At 49.4% G+C, this 19,486-nt stretch overlaps 1 protein-coding gene across 4 annotated transcripts; it reads left to right on the top strand.

The window, feature by feature from the left end:
* Positions 1–12: 12 nt before the first annotated feature.
* tlcd4b (TLC domain containing 4b) lies at positions 13–17,777 on the top strand. Of its 4 annotated transcripts, none has more exons than XM_015349196.2 (7): positions 13–250; positions 5,775–5,926; positions 9,166–9,255; positions 14,263–14,321; positions 15,359–15,453; positions 15,684–15,757; positions 16,043–17,777. In XM_015349196.2, the coding sequence occupies exons 2-7, from the start codon at positions 5,781–5,783 to the stop codon at positions 16,362–16,364; spliced, it is 786 nt and encodes a 261-aa protein (XP_015204682.2). In that variant the 5' UTR covers positions 13–250; positions 5,775–5,780; the 3' UTR covers positions 16,365–17,777. The 4 variants fall into 4 exon arrangements, with proteins under 4 accessions (XP_015204682.2, XP_006631690.2, XP_015204683.2 ...); XM_006631627.3 differs by lacking the exon at positions 13–250 and adding an exon at positions 1,635–1,930; XM_069195851.1 differs by lacking the exon at positions 13–250 and adding an exon at positions 3,626–3,711.
* Positions 17,778–19,486: the final 1,709 nt, after the last annotated feature.

Here is a 19,486-nt window from a genome sequence, read left to right as displayed (position 1 = left end):
GACAACGCTGTAGAAGAGCGGTATGGCGTGGGGAGGTCCCCCGGCGGACTCTATCTGGTGAAAAACGATTTTTATGAGTCTTCCGACAGGTGGCGCTCTGGGCCTACGTGAGGAAAGACAAAGAATGAGATTTGGGGGCGCAGTGAGACGGCTCCCCCGGGAAGCGCTACGGCTGTACCATCCCATGTGAGAAACTAGAATTTCAAGATCTTCCGAAGTTCCTGGTTTGGACACGCAGCAGAGCCATTAGGTAAAGGAGGGGGCCGATCAGATCATTGTCCTGTTAGTTGCAGAGAGCAAAATCCTCAGTACTGGTCTCGCCTAAAAGAGACGAAACGTTTTCCCCACCACCTGGGCCACGTGTGATCTGTCTCAAATAGAAGCCAAAAGAGTAGCATCTCAGATCCCATTAGATTTCCTACCTTAGAGCTTACTCCCTTGATCCTGGTCTTGGGAAAACCCACCCGAGTTGGCTGTCATTGCAGCTGAGCTCTAAACGTCACTAACTCCTTAACTGCACCCACAGGATCCTCAGTTAGGACCTCGGCAAGCTGATTGTTCTGTTCAAAGGTCACATCCTGCGTGTTTAGGAACTGAAAACGACAGACTTCAAATGAATGTGTGTCCGCATGGCCAGGATTGAGAAACCCCTTGATTTAGAGGACATTAATTTATATCTTCGTTACTCCCAGAACTGTACACATTTTGCTTGAACCCGACTGGATAAAGTGCAATTCTGCAACATATATTTACAGAATATATTGTAACGCATACGGCCGACATTAGAGGTTGTACGAGCCGGCTTACCAGCGCGGTGACGTCACCGCCCTTCCCTGTGGCGGGCGATCTCCCTTTAGGTCAACAGTCTGGGTCCCTGTTGAGTAACGCCGGAGGCCCGGGTTCGAGTCCCCAGCGGTGGGGGGCCGACCTGAGGCGGCAGCGGCGAGGGCGCATACCCACGTGACCCCGAAAACGCTACAATATGATGATATAAAGTATGTGACATGATGTCAATGTACACCTGTTTAAGTTGCTCTTTGTATAATAGGTTTGTTTAGGGTTAGGCTTTAAACAAATAAATTGTCGATCTGTACAACTATATCGTCCTTATCCAGGATAATTGTTGATTTCTTTTAAATGTTAAAAAGAAAGTAATTTATATATTAAAAATAATATATTTTAAAAATCATGTTCTTCTCTCAGCGCTATGACCCTATGTTTTGATGTCTTCATGCTCCAGAAATAGAATTTCGTCGTGCCCCAGCGGGCACGCCATCAAGGGCTCATAAACATTACCTCAACACACCCAGCTAGTAAGGAAACCCATTGCTGCTTCAGGTTTCAGTGAATAAAAAACTTCTCCTGCCCTCAAGAAGTCTGGTAACTGTGCAAAAACAGTGCGTTTTTAGGTTAGGCAATGTATAGTTAATTTTTAAAGTATACTCCTTAATAAAGTTTCATAATAATAATGGAAGCGGATGCAAAGTTAATTATGTGATAGGTTTAATTTTTCAACTCGGTTGCTATGGCGACGGCCGCGCACTGGCTTTCAGCTCTGGGGCGCGTGTACGTGAAGGGGCGTGGAATAGAGGCGTATCCGCCGAGGGGGAGGGGCCTCGTCCTGACGTCATGTATTGTGAGCTGTCAATTCCAAAACGAGACGCGTAGAACAAGAAAAAGTTGAAGCTGAGTGAGGAAAACTTTTGGAATCCAGTTTTCATCTCAAGACCGCGACGGGGGGAAAACGGAGAGGCAAAACTGCAAAGCCTCCTGCCTTTTAGATCCGGATGCGGGATCCAATATCCGTCGCCCGGAGCCGATATATGTCCTCGGACCTCGGGAGCATAAAGCAAAGCTAGTTCACAGAAACGGAGAAAGGGAGCGCGGGAGTCAGCCGTCCGTGCACTCAGACTTATGCGACGTCTATCAGGTATCTGTGGTTTTTAAAACGAAGCTATTTTTTTTCAAGTGCTTATTTCAGAGCTTTCCTTGGCTTGTCCGTTTGAGCGCCGATTTGCAAATCTGACGTGGCGGTGTTTTGATGTTGTCTTCTTGTGCAACTTGTCCCTTGCAAAGTGTGTGCACGCGTACCTTTCCTCACTCACTGGCTCCTGCGTCCCGGGACGGCGTGCAGTAGGGGCGCGAGCAGCCCGGGCACGCACTGGAGTTGCGGGAAGCGCGCGCCAGCGGAGCCGGGGGGGGGCAGGAGTAACCTCGCACTTCACCCCTTCTGTAACCCCCATTCCCCTTTCGCTCGGCTGTGCCGTCCCGGCCCGATGCTTCCTCCCCGTCCTTCCGCCCTCCTCAGGAATCTCTGCCCGAAACCGCGGAGGCGATGCCATGTCGTGTCGATTAAACAAGCCCCGGTGGGCTTATTAAAATCCTTGCGTGCGACTTTTGACACGAAAAAAACAAAGATCGGCGAAATCTTTTCCTTTAAGAAGAATCCCAGAAGGACTCATTCCAGATCTGTAACTGTGGCTTTGTACTGCGCTGTCATGCCTCGTAATTCCGGGCAAAGCTAACTTTTAAGTATTCACTGTACGATACCCAGGGGCTGCGGGGAGGAATATTAATTAGAAGCGGGCAAGCTGCTTTGTGGGAATCTGCAAAGGGAAAAGAATGCGCTTTGTTTATAGAGGATGGTCCTGACAGAAGGTTTGCACTTGTTATTCAGAGCGAGCTGCGGGAAAAAAAGTTTTTTTATAAGAAAATGCGTTGTATTTGGATGAAAAAATTACAGTTAACGACCGTGGCGACGTGTTTTTAAAACGCATTGCGACTCACTGCTTCGTGTCTTCTCCGAAAGGACGAAATCCGTTACACTGGTTACCTGAATGTCCCTGTACTATAGGAGCGACCCAGACCACCCTAAACCAGCCTTACTGTAAAAAAAATATGGATTACTTCAACGGCCCTGATTCTCAAATCCGTCAGTTTAGTCTCAGTGAATACTTCTTAACACGATCGTTTCCATTTTTCATGTATATTTTTTGTCAGAACGGCGAAATTAATGCCCGTTCGCACCCAGGTGCTGTCACCTAACTCACTAGACTGCAAGGCGCAGAAAAGCCGTTAGCAGATGATTTAACACAAGGGGGTGGTGTCTTTGCCTTAGAAATCAGGTGCGATGTAGTGAAGACGTTACAGACGACGGTTAAATAAACACATGAGACAGTTATAGACAGGTTAGAATTTGTGAACATTACACATTCTATACGTGATCCGCTTCTCTTCCTCGCGTACAGCGACCCCCGGGGTCACTCCTCACTCTGCCTGGGGGTCCCAGCCACCTCGTCCTCTGGCCAGGAGGTCAGCCCTCAGCCAAGCGGGTTAAACCAAATGTGGACTAAAACACGACATCATCTTTTCAGTCCGCTGAGTTCTTGGGTGGTGTTATGCCTAGTGAGATGTGTAATGCCACGCGTTAAAGAAACCGTGCGTTCAGTGCACCGCGGGATCGGAGGGCAGGTACTCTGAACAAGCAGCGAAGATCTGCTTCTCAGAATATCAGCTTGCACCTCTGCAACCTGCGAGTGATTTTCCACCATGCTTTTTTCTAGGTAACTTAAAAAAGGGAAATATCAGTGTATGGAGTGTCTTCAAGCGAGGCTCGTGTAGCAGTTTTAAATAGTCTGGTGCCTTCGGCGCGCTCGCTGGGAAAGCCCGAGCTGCCCGCAGTGTCCTGACGTCAGGGAGACACGCTGGCAGGTAGGCTATGTGGATGGAGGAGTTGCCCCCGCTGTGAGGAAGAGTGGGGGGCTTTTATTTTCAGATGGGATGTTGTGGGTAGCAGCGTGGGTCAGAGGTCAGGGTTCCGAGCCCGTCACTGGCAGGGTGTGGGTTCAAATCCCCTGTGAGACCCTGCTTGAGCAAGGGACGTGTCCCAGATGGTCCTAGCAAACTATAGGAATCGCAGAACCCATCAGCAGGTCAGAGGTCAGAGTATAGACAGCCCAGGTTAAGAGTGGGAAACTTCTCCTGAATGACTTGTCTTGTAAAGGGGTATGTCTCTCCCCCTGGCATTGAAGGAATGTTCGGCAGGCAGACAAGGGAGGGCTGTCCCGTCCTGGTCCTATGTCTGTCTCTTTAAAGCAGAGCAATATCCTCTGAACTCAGGCAATTCCAGGCTGGTCTTGAGGACTGTGCAGTGCTTAAATGAGCCAGTATTGGAAGAATCCTTCATCGAACCTGCACCTTTGCTTGGTTAGAGCCTTCATGAGCCCTGCCTTTTGCACTCAAAGGTTAGAGATTAGAAGATACTTACAAAACCAGAATGGTTAAAAAAGGCCACCCCCTACATGTTCCAAAACAATTAGAGCTCAGATGTAGCCTATTATTATGTCTGTGTAGGGTTCAGTTATTTCATTGAGTGGGATCCTGCGAGAAATGGCTGAATGACAGTCATGAGTCACGTAACTGAACCTCCTGGGTGTGGGAGGTTTGTTCTGGACCTGATCTGTGGCGGGGTTAGCGACGCTAGGCAGGAAATGGATCTTTGCGATTAAAAGATGGCATGAAAGCTAATCCGGTTTGCCGTCTGCCCCTTCCTGGGTCTGTGGAAGTTCCCGGTGTCTCAGGTCTCAGACGGGCAGCTGTGGTATCTGCTGAGCAGAAACCCTAGCTGGAGTAGCCTGCAGGTCGCGCTGGGTCATTGACCGTCCCGGGAGTTCAGTGATCCAGGGATCACTGTCCCAGGGGCTGCGGGTGCCTGGGACTGGAGCAGGGCTCTCTTCCCTTTATCCCAAACCCCTTCCAGTCCCTTGGCTGAACTCTTTAAGAATGATTTGGGTGGGTTTTTTTTGCATTTTCACATGACACAAATGCCCCTCAACTAACTTAACCTGAGAGAGCCAGGCTAAAGACTAAAAATCGGATTGGATCCGTGAGGAGGGGGGGGGGCAGGCAGAATTTGTCAAATACAGTCTGCGCCGGTTGATGTGATCCAGCTCAGAATCAGTCTTTTACTTATGTTTCATTTTGAGTGCAAAATGGCAAAAGGCGATAGTTTGTACAAGCCGTTAGACCAACAGCCCCGTTGCTAACATATCATTTGGATTTTAGCCATTCACCATGCCAGAAACTGGTTTGGTCAGATTAAAAATGCTGCCACTTTATATGGAACCTCCACATTCCTTCCTCTCTCTAATCTTGATCACTGTGTTTGAATCCAGAATCCAGAATCCGCATCACGGGTTGCTATGTCAATATTGTGCAAGGCACTAGTAAGGCCTCATTTACAATATTGTGAGTGGTTTTGGTCTACGAGTTGTAGAAAAGATATTGCTGCTCTGCCATCAATCCAGAGAAGAGCAAGCAGATACATTCTGAAGCTTAAGGGAATGGCAGTTCAAAGGAACTTTTTTAGTCTTGGGCAGCAAAGATAATGTGGGGGACCTGATAAGTTTCACAGTCCTCAAGGGCATTGACAACGAAATGTGTATCAAAGGACCAAGAACCCAAGAACAAGAGCAACCTGTTTACTCAAAGAGTGGTGGGAGCCTGGAACAAGCTCCCCAGCCATGTTATTGAGGATTGCCTGTTCTAATGTTACATGATAGCAGTTACATGAAAAGGATCACATTTAAAAAAGTATTCTCATGTGCATTCAGAAATTGTTCTGCACAGTGCAATATCTGGTTTATATTATGTACCCGTATTTCTGTTTGTTTGTGTCACATTCTCTTTCTCTCCCCCTGCCCGTCATCCTCTCACTCTCTTTCTGTCGCCTCTTCTGTCTCGCTCACTCCTCTTCCCCCTCTCTGTCCCCCCAGGGAGCGATGGAGATGGCAGAGTTGACCGTGGTGGCCAGCAGCTTCACAGCCTTCCAGCTCCTGTTCAAGGTGGCCAGCCCCCGCCTGTCGGGGGCGCTGTGCCCGGGGTATCGACATGTGCCAGCTCACAGACACACCGAGTGGAACTCCAGGTACAGAAGGAGGGAGGTGGAGCCCCATGTGGTTATCAAGCCTCTGCTTTGTACGTAACCAGGTGGCAGGGGTCAGGGGTCAGGGGTCAGGCGTCAGAACTCCTGGCTGAAGGATCCTGGGGGAGGCATGCTGTTGATATACCAGGAGCAAGGTGCTCTATCTTAATTACTCCAGTGAAGCCAGACTCTGAGGCTCTGTACTGTATTTGTAGGTACCAAAACATATTTATGACCCCTATGTAATAATAAAACATGACTCTGGTTCTGTCACTGCACAGTTTATCAGGCAGAGAAATGTGAAATTCCTCCTTCAAGACGAGAGTGGGATTTAGTCAGGACACAAAGGTTTAAACCCCCCACTCTTAGGAACAAGAACATTATCCAGGTGGATGCTGCACATTGGTGCTGGTGGAGGGGAGTCCCCATTACCTGTAAAGCGCTTTGAGTGGAGTGTCCAGAAAAAAACGCTATATTAGTGTAAGCAATTATTATTATAATTATTTCTCTTGGAAATAGTGCCATGGGATCTTTAATGACCACGCAGGCAGGTCCTCAGTTTAAGATCTCGTCTGGAAGTCTGGCTCCACCTCCAGCTCCTTCACTCGCCACACTACAGCCTTAATTTAGAAATTCTGATCGAGAGGAGAGAGAGCGCCTCCTACTGGTCCACCGACACAAAAAGCTCAAAGCCCACTTTGCAGTTGTCTGCTCTTTTGTGCCCTATATTTCGGGATCCTTCCCATTGTGTCTATCTGCACCTGTGCAAACGCGACTGGTTTTCCAGCTTGTCCTGGCTTGGGAACGCCAGTCTAACTGGAAAGGGCTGGAATTCCCTGTGCTACAAGACACATTTTTTCCATGATTTTGTTATAGTGTTCGAGCTCGAGTCACGCACAAATGGAATTTGCATACTGATGGCCAGGTGCAGTTAGTGTCCCAGCATGATCGCCTTGCGGCAAGGACAATGTTACACCGGCCTGTGGTATGAGTGCTGACAAAAACATTGTACACCTCCTACAGTGCTTCAAGCTTGAACAGTTTTTAATGTACCACTTTTTCTAATCAATCATTTTATGGAGGAGTTTGTTCTATTTAAGTGCTTTACTGTCATGTTCATTCATTACTGCCTGGAAATCCTGTGTTATCCCGCACAAACCTCTGTTGCTGTCCGTTACTGACATTGTCAGCAAGACCAGCCACTGATCAAAAGAGTTTCCTCCTGAAGTTTATTGATGTAGGAGAGAGAAGGTGTTGTGTAACCACAGGCAAATCTCTCCTGTGTGTGTAAACCACAGGAATTCTGTATGCTTCCTCTCCTTCGCCATAGAGGACACAAAAGGTAATTTTTTGCTCCGAAGATGCTCAGCTCAGCTCTCCAGCAGCATTTCGTCGTTTTGAAGCCAAGCATCTAGCATCGTCTCTTAGTCTGTTGTGTTTCCAGTCAGCCCGAGATCACTTCGAGCACAGGCGGATCTCTGTGTCTCAGATGTCGCGTCTGAGCCCGCTGGCGACTAGATTCTGGGTTTTCCGGGCACATCATTGACCTGGCACTGCCAGGGGTAGAGTTGGGGTTAGCTGGTCAGGGCTCTCTCGGTTCTTATCAGCTACCGCTGCGACTTCCTAGGCTTTGATGCCAGTGAGGAAAGGGCCAGGTGCCAGCCAGTGTTCGCCCTCCTGTAAGGTGCACTAGGAGACGGCAGTGTGTTTGGGGAGGCGGATGTGGTTCAGCTGGCGAGCAGGACGGAGAAGCGTGTCTGCCTTTTCTAAAACACCGCTAGACCCCCTGGCGCCTAACAGGAAGGTTAAATTGACTGGCAACTGGCATGTCCCTCACCAGCATCAACACCCAGGAAGGCGCTTGAAGTGGGTATAAAATGAAAAATCCAAAAGAAGCGGTTAGTTTTTCTTCTGGTTGTCCTGGTTCCATCTTGGCTCGGCTCGGCCCGGCCCAGCCTGTGCGGCGTGCTCTTCTCGGGCCGTCCTGCTGCAGGACTGGCGGTGGCGCCTTCCCCAATAAAGCTGCGGGCACACAGGCGCCTGGCCGGCCTTGGGGCGCTGACATTGTAAGGCCAGCTCTTACCAGCTCTACCCCCTGCCCAGTGGCTCTTAACAAACCACTGATACTGGCCCAGGGCTACAACCAGTGCTGGTTCCGTGGCTCTGAAAGGGCACCTTTAATGAGGCCACCAGAAAATCCACAAGCCCCTTCTCATTTCTGTTTTCTCATGGCTAAAACAAATCCCTTTCCACCTTTACCCTGATGTGGCGGATCCTGACAGGATCCTCGTAGTTCTTCTCTCTCATACACAAGGGCTTCTCAGGCAAACATTACTAATGGTGTTTGCTTAGGCTTCTATCCGGTTGTGTTCTGATAAGAGCCAGAGCTCTCGGGCTGGGCTCTTCTCTTAAAACAGATAGAGAGTCCAGAGGTCTCGTAGGGCCAGATATCATGGGCGGGAAGACGTGATGCAGGGAGTTCAGAGATCGCTCTGTCAGCCACACAGATTAAATGTTTTTGGCATCTTGAAAGGAGCAGCATGGGTTGGGGGGGGGGGGGCATGTGGGATACAGCAGCAGCCTCACAGTTTTTGGTTTCCTGGGTTCAATTCCCAACAGGGGTTCCTTCTGTGTGGAGTTTGCATGTTCTCTCAGGGTCTCTGTGAATTTTCCCCAGGTGTTCTGGTTTCCTCCCAAAGACAGGCAGGCCAGGTGAACCGGTGTCTCTAAATCATGCATAGACATGTGCCTGACAATGGGCTGGCTTCCCCTCCAGGGTCTTGGGACCCCTGTCCCACCTGCCCTGTTCACCCTGGGCAGACTACAAGTTTCTGCATCCCTTGCCAGGAGCAATCGCCTTTTGGCTTAGGGTTTTGGAGAATGTGACCTCAGTCATACTGGAATTACCCTGGGAGATGTTATTCAAATGCTATGCTACACACGGGTTAAAGCAGATAAATCTCTTTAGTCTCGAAGAAAGATATACAGATTTCTAGAGAGTGGGATCTTTTAAAATATTTCAAGGAGGGAGCTGTGTCAGTATGTGTAGGCTGCAAAGGAACAAGCAAAGGTTAATTCCATGCTGAAAAGAGAAGAAAAGTAGCACAAATTTCTCCACAGCTGGAAACATTGTGTTTCTTTTTTTCTCTTTTAAGCATGAAATAAATCTCTTCTTGTTCCTATTTTAAATTATAGCCAATTTCAATGCATTGAGCTGTTCATGTGTATGTGTGTGTTTTTAGGCTGGTGTCCACAGTCCACGCGCTGATTGTGGGCTTCTTCTGCCTGTACATCCTGTGGTTTGATGATGCTGTCAATGAAGACCCTGTCTGGTAAGAGAGACCCCCTCTCCTGCTTCCCCCTGTGTTTAAGCCTTCCCATCAATTGGCAAGGAGACAGTGAGTTGAGATCTTACCTCTCACCCTCCTTGTAAGAAAACATTGAGATGTTTTCAAGCTGTGGGAAACCGGGTGTGTGTGTAAGGAACGGTTTGGGTGGAAAATGCATAGACAGGACCATCTCACCTGATGGAATAATACTTTTTATCGGAAACAGCATTTCCACGCCTGAAGGAGTCGGCCGGTCGGCGGAGCTGCTGAACGAGGTGTCTGTTCAGGAGATGGGAAAACGGCACGTCCTCTTTAGTCTCTTCTCTGCACAGGCAGCCAGAGGTCTCTGAACGATCTTGTAAACTTTCCTTTAAACAGCGTCTGGTGTTTGGATTCAGCCGGATGGGGAAATCGGTCAAGCCAGGGGTCGTTAGCACTTCCTCCTGTTTTTTTTGGGGAGGCTTTTAGCTTGACGTCAGATGCATCATTAGGGCTGAATTGAGGGAGGGGAGCAGGGCATACGTACCGCTTGGAAAATTGGAATAATCAAAACGCAAACTATTTTCTACAGTTCATGTGTATTTTTTCACCTCCAGGAAAAATCTCTAGATTTTTTAAGGCAAATCAGAAAGTTTCACTGCACTGTAATGAATCACTTCTTGTTGGTATTTGCCTTGGGAGCAGATTCTCACAAGGTGAGGGCCAGCACAGCCAGAGCTGGAACATGGTTCCCTGTCAGCGACCACTTGTTGTTGTTGCAGAATGTGAGAACTAAGTCCTCATTTAGAAATGTGAAAATAGCTATCTGTGAGGGTATCTGGGATCAGGGAATTTTATGCCTTGATCCAGCTGGGATTTTAGATTTTGGCACCTCATGTGATGAAAGGAGCAGGGCACAACTGCTTGTAGCATTATCTTTGTGAGTGTGAAATACAGAATCACTGGATTCTGGGTACAGGAATCAGAAGATACCTTCCCATCTGAAAATGTCTTCTTTATTACAGCATTCTTTTCATCAATATTATTTTTTTCATTTCTTTCATTTAAGACCCTTCCCTGCATGCTTTCTACTTGAAACAATAAAATAGCTGTTTAGCACATAATACAGTTCCCAGGTCTGGGGTTATTGGGAAGCAGATTAAGAAGCATGGATCTGGCATCATTTGTGGGGTCACATACAGTATGTGGGATCTGGAATGGGCTGTGGGGATCTGGGGTAACAATTTCCAGATCAGGGTCTTCAGAGGGACCTGGTTTGAGAATCCTGGATCAGGGTCTTCAAAGGGATGGGAAGGGTTGGGAAGACCCTGATCCTGGATCAAATCAGGGTCTTCAGAGGGACTGGGATTGGGAAACCTGGATCAGGGTCCACAGAGAGACTGGGCTTGGGAAGACTGGACCAGGGTCAGAAGAGGGACTGTGATTGGAAAGCCTGGATCAGGGTCTTCAGAAGGAATGGGATTGGGAAACCTGGACCAGGGTCCGCAGAGAGACTGGGCTTGGGAAGACTGGACCAGGGTGAGAAGAGGGACTGGGATTGGGAAGCCTGGATCAGGGTCTTCAGAAGGAATGGGATTGGGAAACCTGGACCAGGGTCTGTAGAGAGACTGGGCTTGGGAAGACTGGACCAGGGTCAGAAGAGGGACTGGGATTGGGAAGCCTGGATCAGGGTCTTCAGAAGGAATGGGATTGGGAAACCTGGACCAGGGTCTGCAGAGAGACTGGGATTGGAAAAGATGGATCAGGGTCGGCAGAGGGAGTGGGATTGGGAAGCCTGGATCAGGGTCAAAAGATGTACTGGGATTGGGAAGCCTGGACCAGGGTCAGCAGAGGGACTGGGATTGGGAAGCCTGGACCAGGGTCAGCAGAGGGACTGGGGTTGGGAAACTCGGATCAGGGTCTTCAATTGGACCGGGAGTATAAAAACACTGTTGCGCTGATGGGCTGCATGAACACCTCGGGACAGCAGGGTCCCAGCCCGTGAAGTGGGTCGCAGAGATTGTCCAGGGGTTATTATAATTAATGCACCATGGACTCATTGCCTGGAGGGGGGGCAACTATCGGACTATAGGTTTCTATCCTCCAGCTGGGGGGGTACTTTTCCTCTCCCCTGTGTCCACATGGTGAGTTATTACTGTACAACATTGCAATTGCATTACTTCACTATTTAATCTACAGCAATAATGTTGCTGTATACTCCTGTAAAAGAGCTCTGAGGCAAACTGTTGTGCAGGCTGCTACAGCAAATCGATTGATTGATTGTGTATGGAGTCTGCTTGCAGCGTGAGAGTGAAGTGGGCGGCAGTGAAGCCGCCTGCACCACTACCTGTGACCTCCCAGCTTTCCACTACTTCCTGTTAACTCTTGCATTGCTTTCCACTACGATTTCTGACTCTCTGGTTCGACCTACTTGCCATAAAGAAGGTGCTCGGGCCTGTAGGGTTTTTACTGCCCTGCGCTCTCTAACTTTTCTTTTGTCAGTGTGTTGCTCTGTGTGTGTGTGTGCTTGTTGGTGTTTTCTTCACCTTGCCGTACCCACTTGTCCATGTCCTGTAAAAGGGCATCTGTGACACAGTTCGATCAGAATGCTAACTGCCTGCTGGGCAGGAGTTGGTCTCTTGTGTATTTTACAAGGATCAAGTTTAAACAAGGTCTGGTCTCCTCCCCCCTTGGTTTGATTGGCTGCTCTGGACTGGCCACTAGGTTCGATTGGCTGCTCTGAGCTGTTTCTTTTGTAAGGTTTGATCGGCTTCTCTGGACTCCCTTCTATAGTGTGACCCCTGATTCCTTCGAGAAAATTCACAGGTCTAACCACCACGTTAGCTGTCTGTGAGCACAAGTGGCCGGAGTTTGTCTCTCTCTCTCTTATGGCCAGCTCCATTTAGGAGACAGCACAGATAAGAACTGCACCATATGATGCACCAACAAACCATGTTTTCAGTCAGTGGCCAAACCTGAAACTAGTTGCTAACATGAACCCTAAACTTGGATATGATGCCTGTCAGATTCTTGCACAGCAGGTGGATTTTCCGCTTTGTGCACATGGCACCTGCAATTCATGGTGTGCACAGAATCTCTGTAGCAGAGCCAGTTAGCACATGCAGCTTTGTGTCAGTATGGAGCTCTCGCAGAAAGACAGATTGTTTCCTTCACTGTGTGGCTCCAGGCCTCTTAGGAACACATTGCAATTCTGGGGCTCCTTTCTCTCTCTCTCTGTCATCCCCCCACCCTCCCTGAAGAACAAGGCCTCTTTCATGGGGAAACAAACAGCCCTTTAAGAGCTCAGACGCCCATCCCCATGTGACCCCCCCCAACCCTGCCCCTTCAAGCTCGGATTAGTGCAGATCTGCTATTGTTCCTTCTTCCCTTGGGGGGGAGGGAGTTGATAATCACTTTCTCTCCTCTTTCCTTCTCCATCTCTCTCTCTGCCCCATTGCCTCCATGGCCACTCCACTTATCTGTTCTGTCCTCAAAGGCTTCTGCCTGTTTTCCTGTTTTTTTTTCCCTTTCGTCCTGTTCTGTCGCCGCTTATAGCCCGCCCGGGTACTCCTCTTCTGCCAGCGAGGGTCGTGCCAGGGTCCCCGGGCGTCACATCCAAGGGCTTAGTCTTAAACCTGGCGGATAAACTGCTTCAGCGCGATGGTGCCATTAAGAAACGGGCACTCTGCATCTTGTGGGGACTTGCGCGGAAAAAAATAAGGGAACAACATGGTTACAAATAGGGGATGGAATCCACAATCACATAAGCGGCTTTTTCCCCCCCTTAAATCCAGTGCTAATTGGCCCAAACCCCCAACCCCTTCTGCTTTTGATGATCGCGTGATTGCAAAACTCATGTTTCACACTCGGCAGGTTGAATGGCCAGTCCTGTAGGGCCGCATGCTCTGCTCTTAATGAGCCGACTGAGCTGCTGCTTAGATGACTTAGACAGATTTACAGAAGCACTTATCCTAGGGGCTTTGGTTGTTGATGCTTGAAAGGGATCTAGAAAATCTGGATTCTTGTTCTTCGAGGGTGTGGAGTTCAGCATCTGTGGTCGTTGGCAGTGTTTGACGGGTTTCCTGTCGTGATCCTGGGGGGCTCCAGTGTCCGAAGGCTGTTTTTTTTTTAATTCCAGCTCAGCTTTTGATGCTTGGGTTATTGGGACCTGCTTAACTTCCTCCAGGAAGTTTCCCAGCGCTGGCTCTTTAAAAGGCCTAGGAAACCGGCCCTCCAGGACGAGGACTGGACACACCTGTCATAGAGGATCGAGAAACGTCAAGTACTATGGCTAAAGCATCAGCTACCTTAGAAGATTCTGCAGGTGCTTTTCCCCCATTGGGGAAACTTGAAAAAAATAAGAGGTTGCAAACAACAGGAGATTGTTCAACTCATCTTGTTCGTTTGGTTGCTGATCAGATCATTGAACCGAGGATCTTGCACATCCAGTTATTCAGGGATCTCGGGACATCAACAATAACAGCAAGGTGGGGGGGTAGCCTGTTACAATCTCCCACCACTCTTGTGCCTCTTCCTGGGACCCCAGCCCCACTACACACACGGTCTTCCACCCAAAGCCCCGAAAGGCTTAAAGCTAATTTCAGCCCAGGCCAAGCTGCAGGGTGTCATAGCTGTAGTCAATAGAAATACTGTAGCTGTGTATACCGTGCAGAGACATGCAGAGAAAGTGCAAAGAAATACAGCGAATGCGAAGTGTTGTATTATAGGGGAAGGAGATGAGTCAGTGGACGATCGCTATCAAAGTACTGAGGGTGAGAACGGAGGTGGGGAGCTGAGGGGCTGGTTTATCTAACTTTCAGCGTTGGAGTAGAAAGAGCAGGAAGCAGTGGAGCTGGGAGATGTGCTTTATCACGGGGAAGCTGCAGCCTTGGACCGATCAGATAGCCAGCCTTCTGATTACAGACTGCAAACTTGTGCAATGTGTAGGGGCTGCCCCTTGTACCGTAGAGTGTACCGTATGACTGCGCACTTCCTCACCCTCGACTGTTTGTGTTGCCTTGTCTCCTCCAGGGGGGATCCCAGACTTGTGAAGCTCAACGTGGGGATAACCTGTGGCTACCTCTTGTACGGTGAGCTGTGCTCTGTTCCCCGGTCCATCAACTCAACCCCCCAGGAATGGGAAGGAAGCGTTTCCCGTTACGGATCTGGGACTGTGTCCTCACAAACCACATGCATAAGACACCCCTGCCTTCCCCCGTGGTCCTAACAGGATTAAAGCCGTGTTTCCACTCCCTGGCTTTCTCCTCACCCTGCTATGTATCCCTTCCCATGACCCTTTGCCCTGACGCAAGCCCATTGAGCATTGCCTTCATCCTTTGTTTGAAATAACACTGCTTCAAAAAGCCAGATCCGATTGCAAGTTGTGCCTTATCTCACCTCCAATCCCACAGCCGAAAAACCAGTTTGAGCATTCTGTGGTTAAAGGGTGTTGAGAAACAACTTGCTTTTAGCCCTTTTCAGGCCGATTATTGCCAATAAAGAGGAAAGAGAAAGTTAAACCAGTCAGCCAACTCTCATCTGGAGAAGAGATTTTTAGTGCATTCACATCCACTGACGGTTGCATAAGGCTGAGCAAAGAATAGTTACACCCCATGAGTTAGAGTACTGCCTGGCTTCTGATCCCAGGTGCCTGGCTGTGTTGTACCAAAGCTTGCAAATGCATATATCTGTATACTGTACCCTGCAGACGTGCGATCCGGTGTGAAGTGGATCAAGGCAGAAAATACAAGCTCTCCCCAAAATAGATTTGTTGCCATGCAGTTTTGTGCATTGTCCACCAGAGGGAGACAGATGCCTTAGTGAAAACTAGCTCCAGAGTGGCAAAGTCCAGTCCTGGAAATTCACAGGTCTGCAGGTTTTCCAGTAACCTTTACACCCCTCAGTTGTTAAAAGACTGCAAGACAGTCAATTGATCTAAGTGTTCATTCAGTTAAGAAGCTGCAGGCACAGATAGAAATCAGAAACGCCCTGTGGCTCTTGAGAAACTGCCAATCAGTTTCTCAGGAGCATTTCTCTGCACTCTTGTGCTGCATAATGTATTTTAGTGTGACCCTGTTGGGCTGTGGAAGTTTTGGCCATCACTAACATTGCTTTTTCCCTGTTGCAGATCTGGTGCTGTTGGCGTGCAACTGGAACACCATAGGAGACAGCTTTTTCGTGTGCCACCACTTGGCGGCGCTCTATGCCTATGGATATGTGCTGGTAAGGAAAGAGAAAAGCACCTACTGATCAGATCACCTCGATTGATTAATCGTATACCTCGCATTTTAATACTGGAGGATATGCAGCACTGTTCTGGAATCTCTAGTGTGGGAGAAGCACTAAGTATTCTTTGTTATAAACACAACGATTATGTACTGGGTTTGGGCTGGCGAGGCTGGGACAGCGAATGTGCCCACCCCTCTGCTCTGATGCCAGCTCTCCTGTTCCAGAGCCGAGGACTTCTGCCATATTTTGCCAATTTCCGTCTCCTCTCTGAGCTGTCCACCCCCTTTGTCAACCAGAGGTAAGTAGAGCTTTTCCTCTTGTTGTGGGGTATTGTTTGTGTCTGTTTTGTTGTCCGTGACGAGCTGTGTTCTGCCTTGCGTTGTCTGTGATTGTGTTTGTGCCAGTGTCATGTCGTATTGTGTTTGTGCAATCACAGAACACCGCCAGTCTCGGTACCGCTGCTGGGTGGTTTCCTATCTTATCTGTCACAGTTCCCGGCGAAAACTGAGGGGAAAATGCCAGACCAGAAGGGACGCCTCGGGTCTTAAAGTTGATGTTTCTGCTCTCTGTCTCCCCCCCCTAGGTGGTTTTTCGAGGCCCTCTCGTACCCGCGCTCCGACCAGCGTGTGGTGCTGAATGGGGTGGCCATGTCCATTGTGTTCTTCCTGGTGAGGATCGCCGTCATCCCCTCGTACTACAGCCGGGTCCTCTCCACCGTGGGCACGGCGGCCTTCGAGCGCCTGGGCCTAGGGGCGCAGGTGGCCTGGATCCTGTCCAGCGTCAGCCTGGACATCCTCAACGCCATCTGGATGTACCGGATCTTGCGGGGGTGCTACCGCGTACTGACAGGCAGCCGCAGGAAAGCCAAACTGCCAGCCAATGTCTCTAACAACCACAGAGACTAAGGGCGGCCCGCCCCTCTTCCCCCTCCACCTCAGGACACCTCAGATCCCTGCCGCCCTGGCCGTTTGATCCGCATCAGGAGTCTCGCCCGTGAGCCTGCAGCATCTTTCTGAACATTTCTCAGGATTTTGTACCACACCAAGAGGAAGTCTGAATAGGAAGGTTAGAGTGGGGGGGTTAAAATGTGAAATATACCCCTTTTTACCTGTTGGCATCTGTGCCTGGTGTCGTGCCAGAAAACTGCTGCTGTTGAAAAGCTGACATGGGTCAAACACACCATGCAGCGAGAGTCTTTTTATTTTGGGGCACCGCTCATCCCACTGGTCCACCCCCCCCCCCCCACGCCTCGTTTCAGCACTCCTCAAACCTGCCTCGAGAGCTGGGCACAACAGCTGCTAAGTGGATCTCGCACACAGTCCATCCCCCTGTTTAGACACTGAGCTGCCTGTCTACCTGTCCCAGGGTTCCTGTCACCTCACTGCCACTGTCCTGGACAGGCAGGTGCCCCTCCCCGTTCTCCCCTCGTGTTTTCAGGAAGATCAGGAATACCTCACTCTCGTCACTGAACGCAGAGATGGAAATGCTGAAACGACACCGGGCACGAAACGGAGCAGGCTCAAACACTGCCAAATCTAGTTGCCTGTTGCTTGTAGGTTCCAGAGGGAATGTGAATTCCTTGGACTCAGCGCCTTTGTACAGAAATCATCCCTCTCCTCCCACCCTTGTGTTGTTTTGTTCATGATGGTTAGCAGGATGTCTCAATGATAAGCCCTCTTCCGCCACTCCTTTCTTTCCCAAGTGTGGAGTGGTCAGTGGCTTCCAGTTGTGTGTCAGTGTTGAAAAACATTGGTACAAGATTTATTTTGTTTTGAGCCTTTAGACAGCACCCTCTGGTGGCACCACAGAGCAGGGAGCTTGTTGATTTTTTTCAGGTGAAAGCACCTCGGTGCTTTGTCAGCTGATCCTGGGGAAAGGGCACAGGCACCCCGAGAAAGGTGACTTAGTATCTTTATAAATGCAAAACACTGATGTCAGCCTGTCGTCATTTCCGATATTATAGGTACGAAGCAGCTGGTGTTATCTACCAGGGCTTGATTTTCTTTCTGGATTCTCCAGACCCCATGCAGTTGGCTTGATGTGACTTAGAATCCCGATCACATCAAACTCCCAGCATACCTGCCAGTCCTAAATTACAAACCCCAGCACATCAATGCAACCTGTGGTTGTGAGTGAAAAGTACATCAGGTTGAGTGTGATTTTGGTGGTTGTTGGCATGTTGAGAGAATGGGAGTATTATCCGTTGGCATTTATTACATTATGAAGCAATTTCCGAATTTCCCGTCTCCGGAGGTATCTGTGTGCACCGCGAGCCAGGTGGGAGTTTTGATGCAGAAATAAAGGATGCTTGGAATGAACAGGCTCCTATTTTCCAGTGAATTTTGCTTTTACTTTTCCCCAATTTTACTTATTCCCATTTTATGCCAGATGAAAGCAGGCAGCTGGATGCCTTTCAGTTTTGGAGCAGGAGTTTTGCGTTTTCGAACAAAAGCAGCCGAAGATGTGGACGGCTCTTGCTTGAACAAGGGAACCGTGTTGTTGGTATCAAGCGGTGAAGGGCCAGGGCCTGGTCCGTCTTGGCCCAGGGATCCGTGAGGCCGGTGACTGGCTTTAAAGCTGCCTCCTTGCTGTGGGTGCGCTCACTGGGGCCTCAGGCTACAGCAGGCGAAACAGGCTGACGAAGTCGTCACGGGCTGAGAGCAGAGATGCAAGGTGAGACGCATCACAAACGAATGCCATCGTGGGCTACTGCAGGCTCACGCAAAAGGGTAATGTCTGACTCACTCCTGTGGGGACGGGCACAGGAAAGCTTAAAACTAACAGCTGGCGGTTGGAAAGCGGGGTGCAGCGGGTGAAAATGAACTGTTGCTTATTAAAATCAGATCGAAATAGCGAAAAAACCCCAAACAAACCTCTCTTCTCAGTTGTGCATCTTTGTCCTGATTTGCTAATACTGGGGATGTATGAATCGGTGCAGAAAACGCCCTCTTGCCCACTCACTGGTCAAAAGAGAAGATTCTTCCCATGAGCCAGCAGGCCAGTGGGTAGGCCCTCTCAGGGCCGGGCTGATAGATAGATACTTTATTGATCCCGTGAGGGAAATTGCAGTGCATAAGCAGCTTAACACACACAACACAGCCACAGTGTAACGAATTATATACTAATAGTATAATACATACAATACAATACAAGAGTTACATGCCCGAGTTTCATGGGAGGCAGGTTTCCCTCGCCTGCCCTGGCTAGGCTCACCCAGATCTCACAACCTCGTGGAAAGCAGGTGCAGTTCGATTCCCCTCATCACACCTTCCACACGAGGCTGTCCGCCACGAAAGACACGGGGGCAGATGGAGTCATCCATCCAGCCATCCGTCTTCTAACTGCTGTACCCAGGGCAGGGTCATGGGGGAGCCGGAGCCTATACCAGCAAGCAGCGGGCACAAGGCAGGGCCAGCAGTCTCTCAGAGGGCACACACTGACACAGCCATGGATCAGACATCACAATAGATGAAAAATTTAAATAAGTACAGCCACACAAAATAAAATATGAGTTAGGTGTGTGCAAATTCTGCTAATGGTCACTGTAAAACAATAGAATATGTGCAAAATGGGCATAGGTGAATATACACAGACATGCACACTCCCGCACCAGGGCCAGTCTTTTCCAGATTCCAATAAAGCTACCAGTATGTCTTTGGACCCAGGGAGGAAACTGGAGCACCCGGAGGATCCCACGTGAACATGGGGGGAACATACGGATTCCACAAAAACAGCACCCCAGGTCCAGCAGGGAACCCATGGGTGGCCATGCTTACCACGGTGGTAACATGCCTCTCTGGCACGGAGTCAGTTTTAAGTGTTGATTTCCACAACCTTGGCAGAATGTGGGTCCACATCCTGTACCACCGTGTTCCTGCTGTCTCCGAGGCCCAAGATTTCTCACTGAGGGGATTTTAATATTTGTCCTTGACGTTTTTTTCCCCTCCGCCGACACATGTGATTGTGTTACAGCACTGACTGTAGCGGACCCTCCTAGAAGCAAAATAGCGTGGAGTACAGCGCGGAG

Source organism: Lepisosteus oculatus, chromosome 11, assembly GCF_040954835.1.
Source record: "Lepisosteus oculatus isolate fLepOcu1 chromosome 11, fLepOcu1.hap2, whole genome shotgun sequence".
Taxonomy (NCBI): domain Eukaryota; kingdom Metazoa; phylum Chordata; class Actinopteri; order Semionotiformes; family Lepisosteidae; genus Lepisosteus; species Lepisosteus oculatus.
This window is presented reverse-complemented; position numbering and strand designations above follow the sequence as displayed.

Excerpts from the sequence above, each read along its gene's own strand:
- tlcd4b (XM_015349196.2), top strand. The coding sequence starts at position 5,781 with ATGGAGATGGCAGAGTTGACCGTGGTGGCCAGCAGCTTCACAGCCTTC. Across the intron at positions 9,256-14,262 it reads GTCAATGAAGACCCTGTCTG|GGGGGATCCCAGACTTGTGA; the intron begins GTAAGAGAGACC and ends TGTCTCCTCCAG. Across the intron at positions 15,454-15,683 it reads ATGCCTATGGATATGTGCTG|AGCCGAGGACTTCTGCCATA; the intron begins GTAAGGAAAGAG and ends CTCCTGTTCCAG.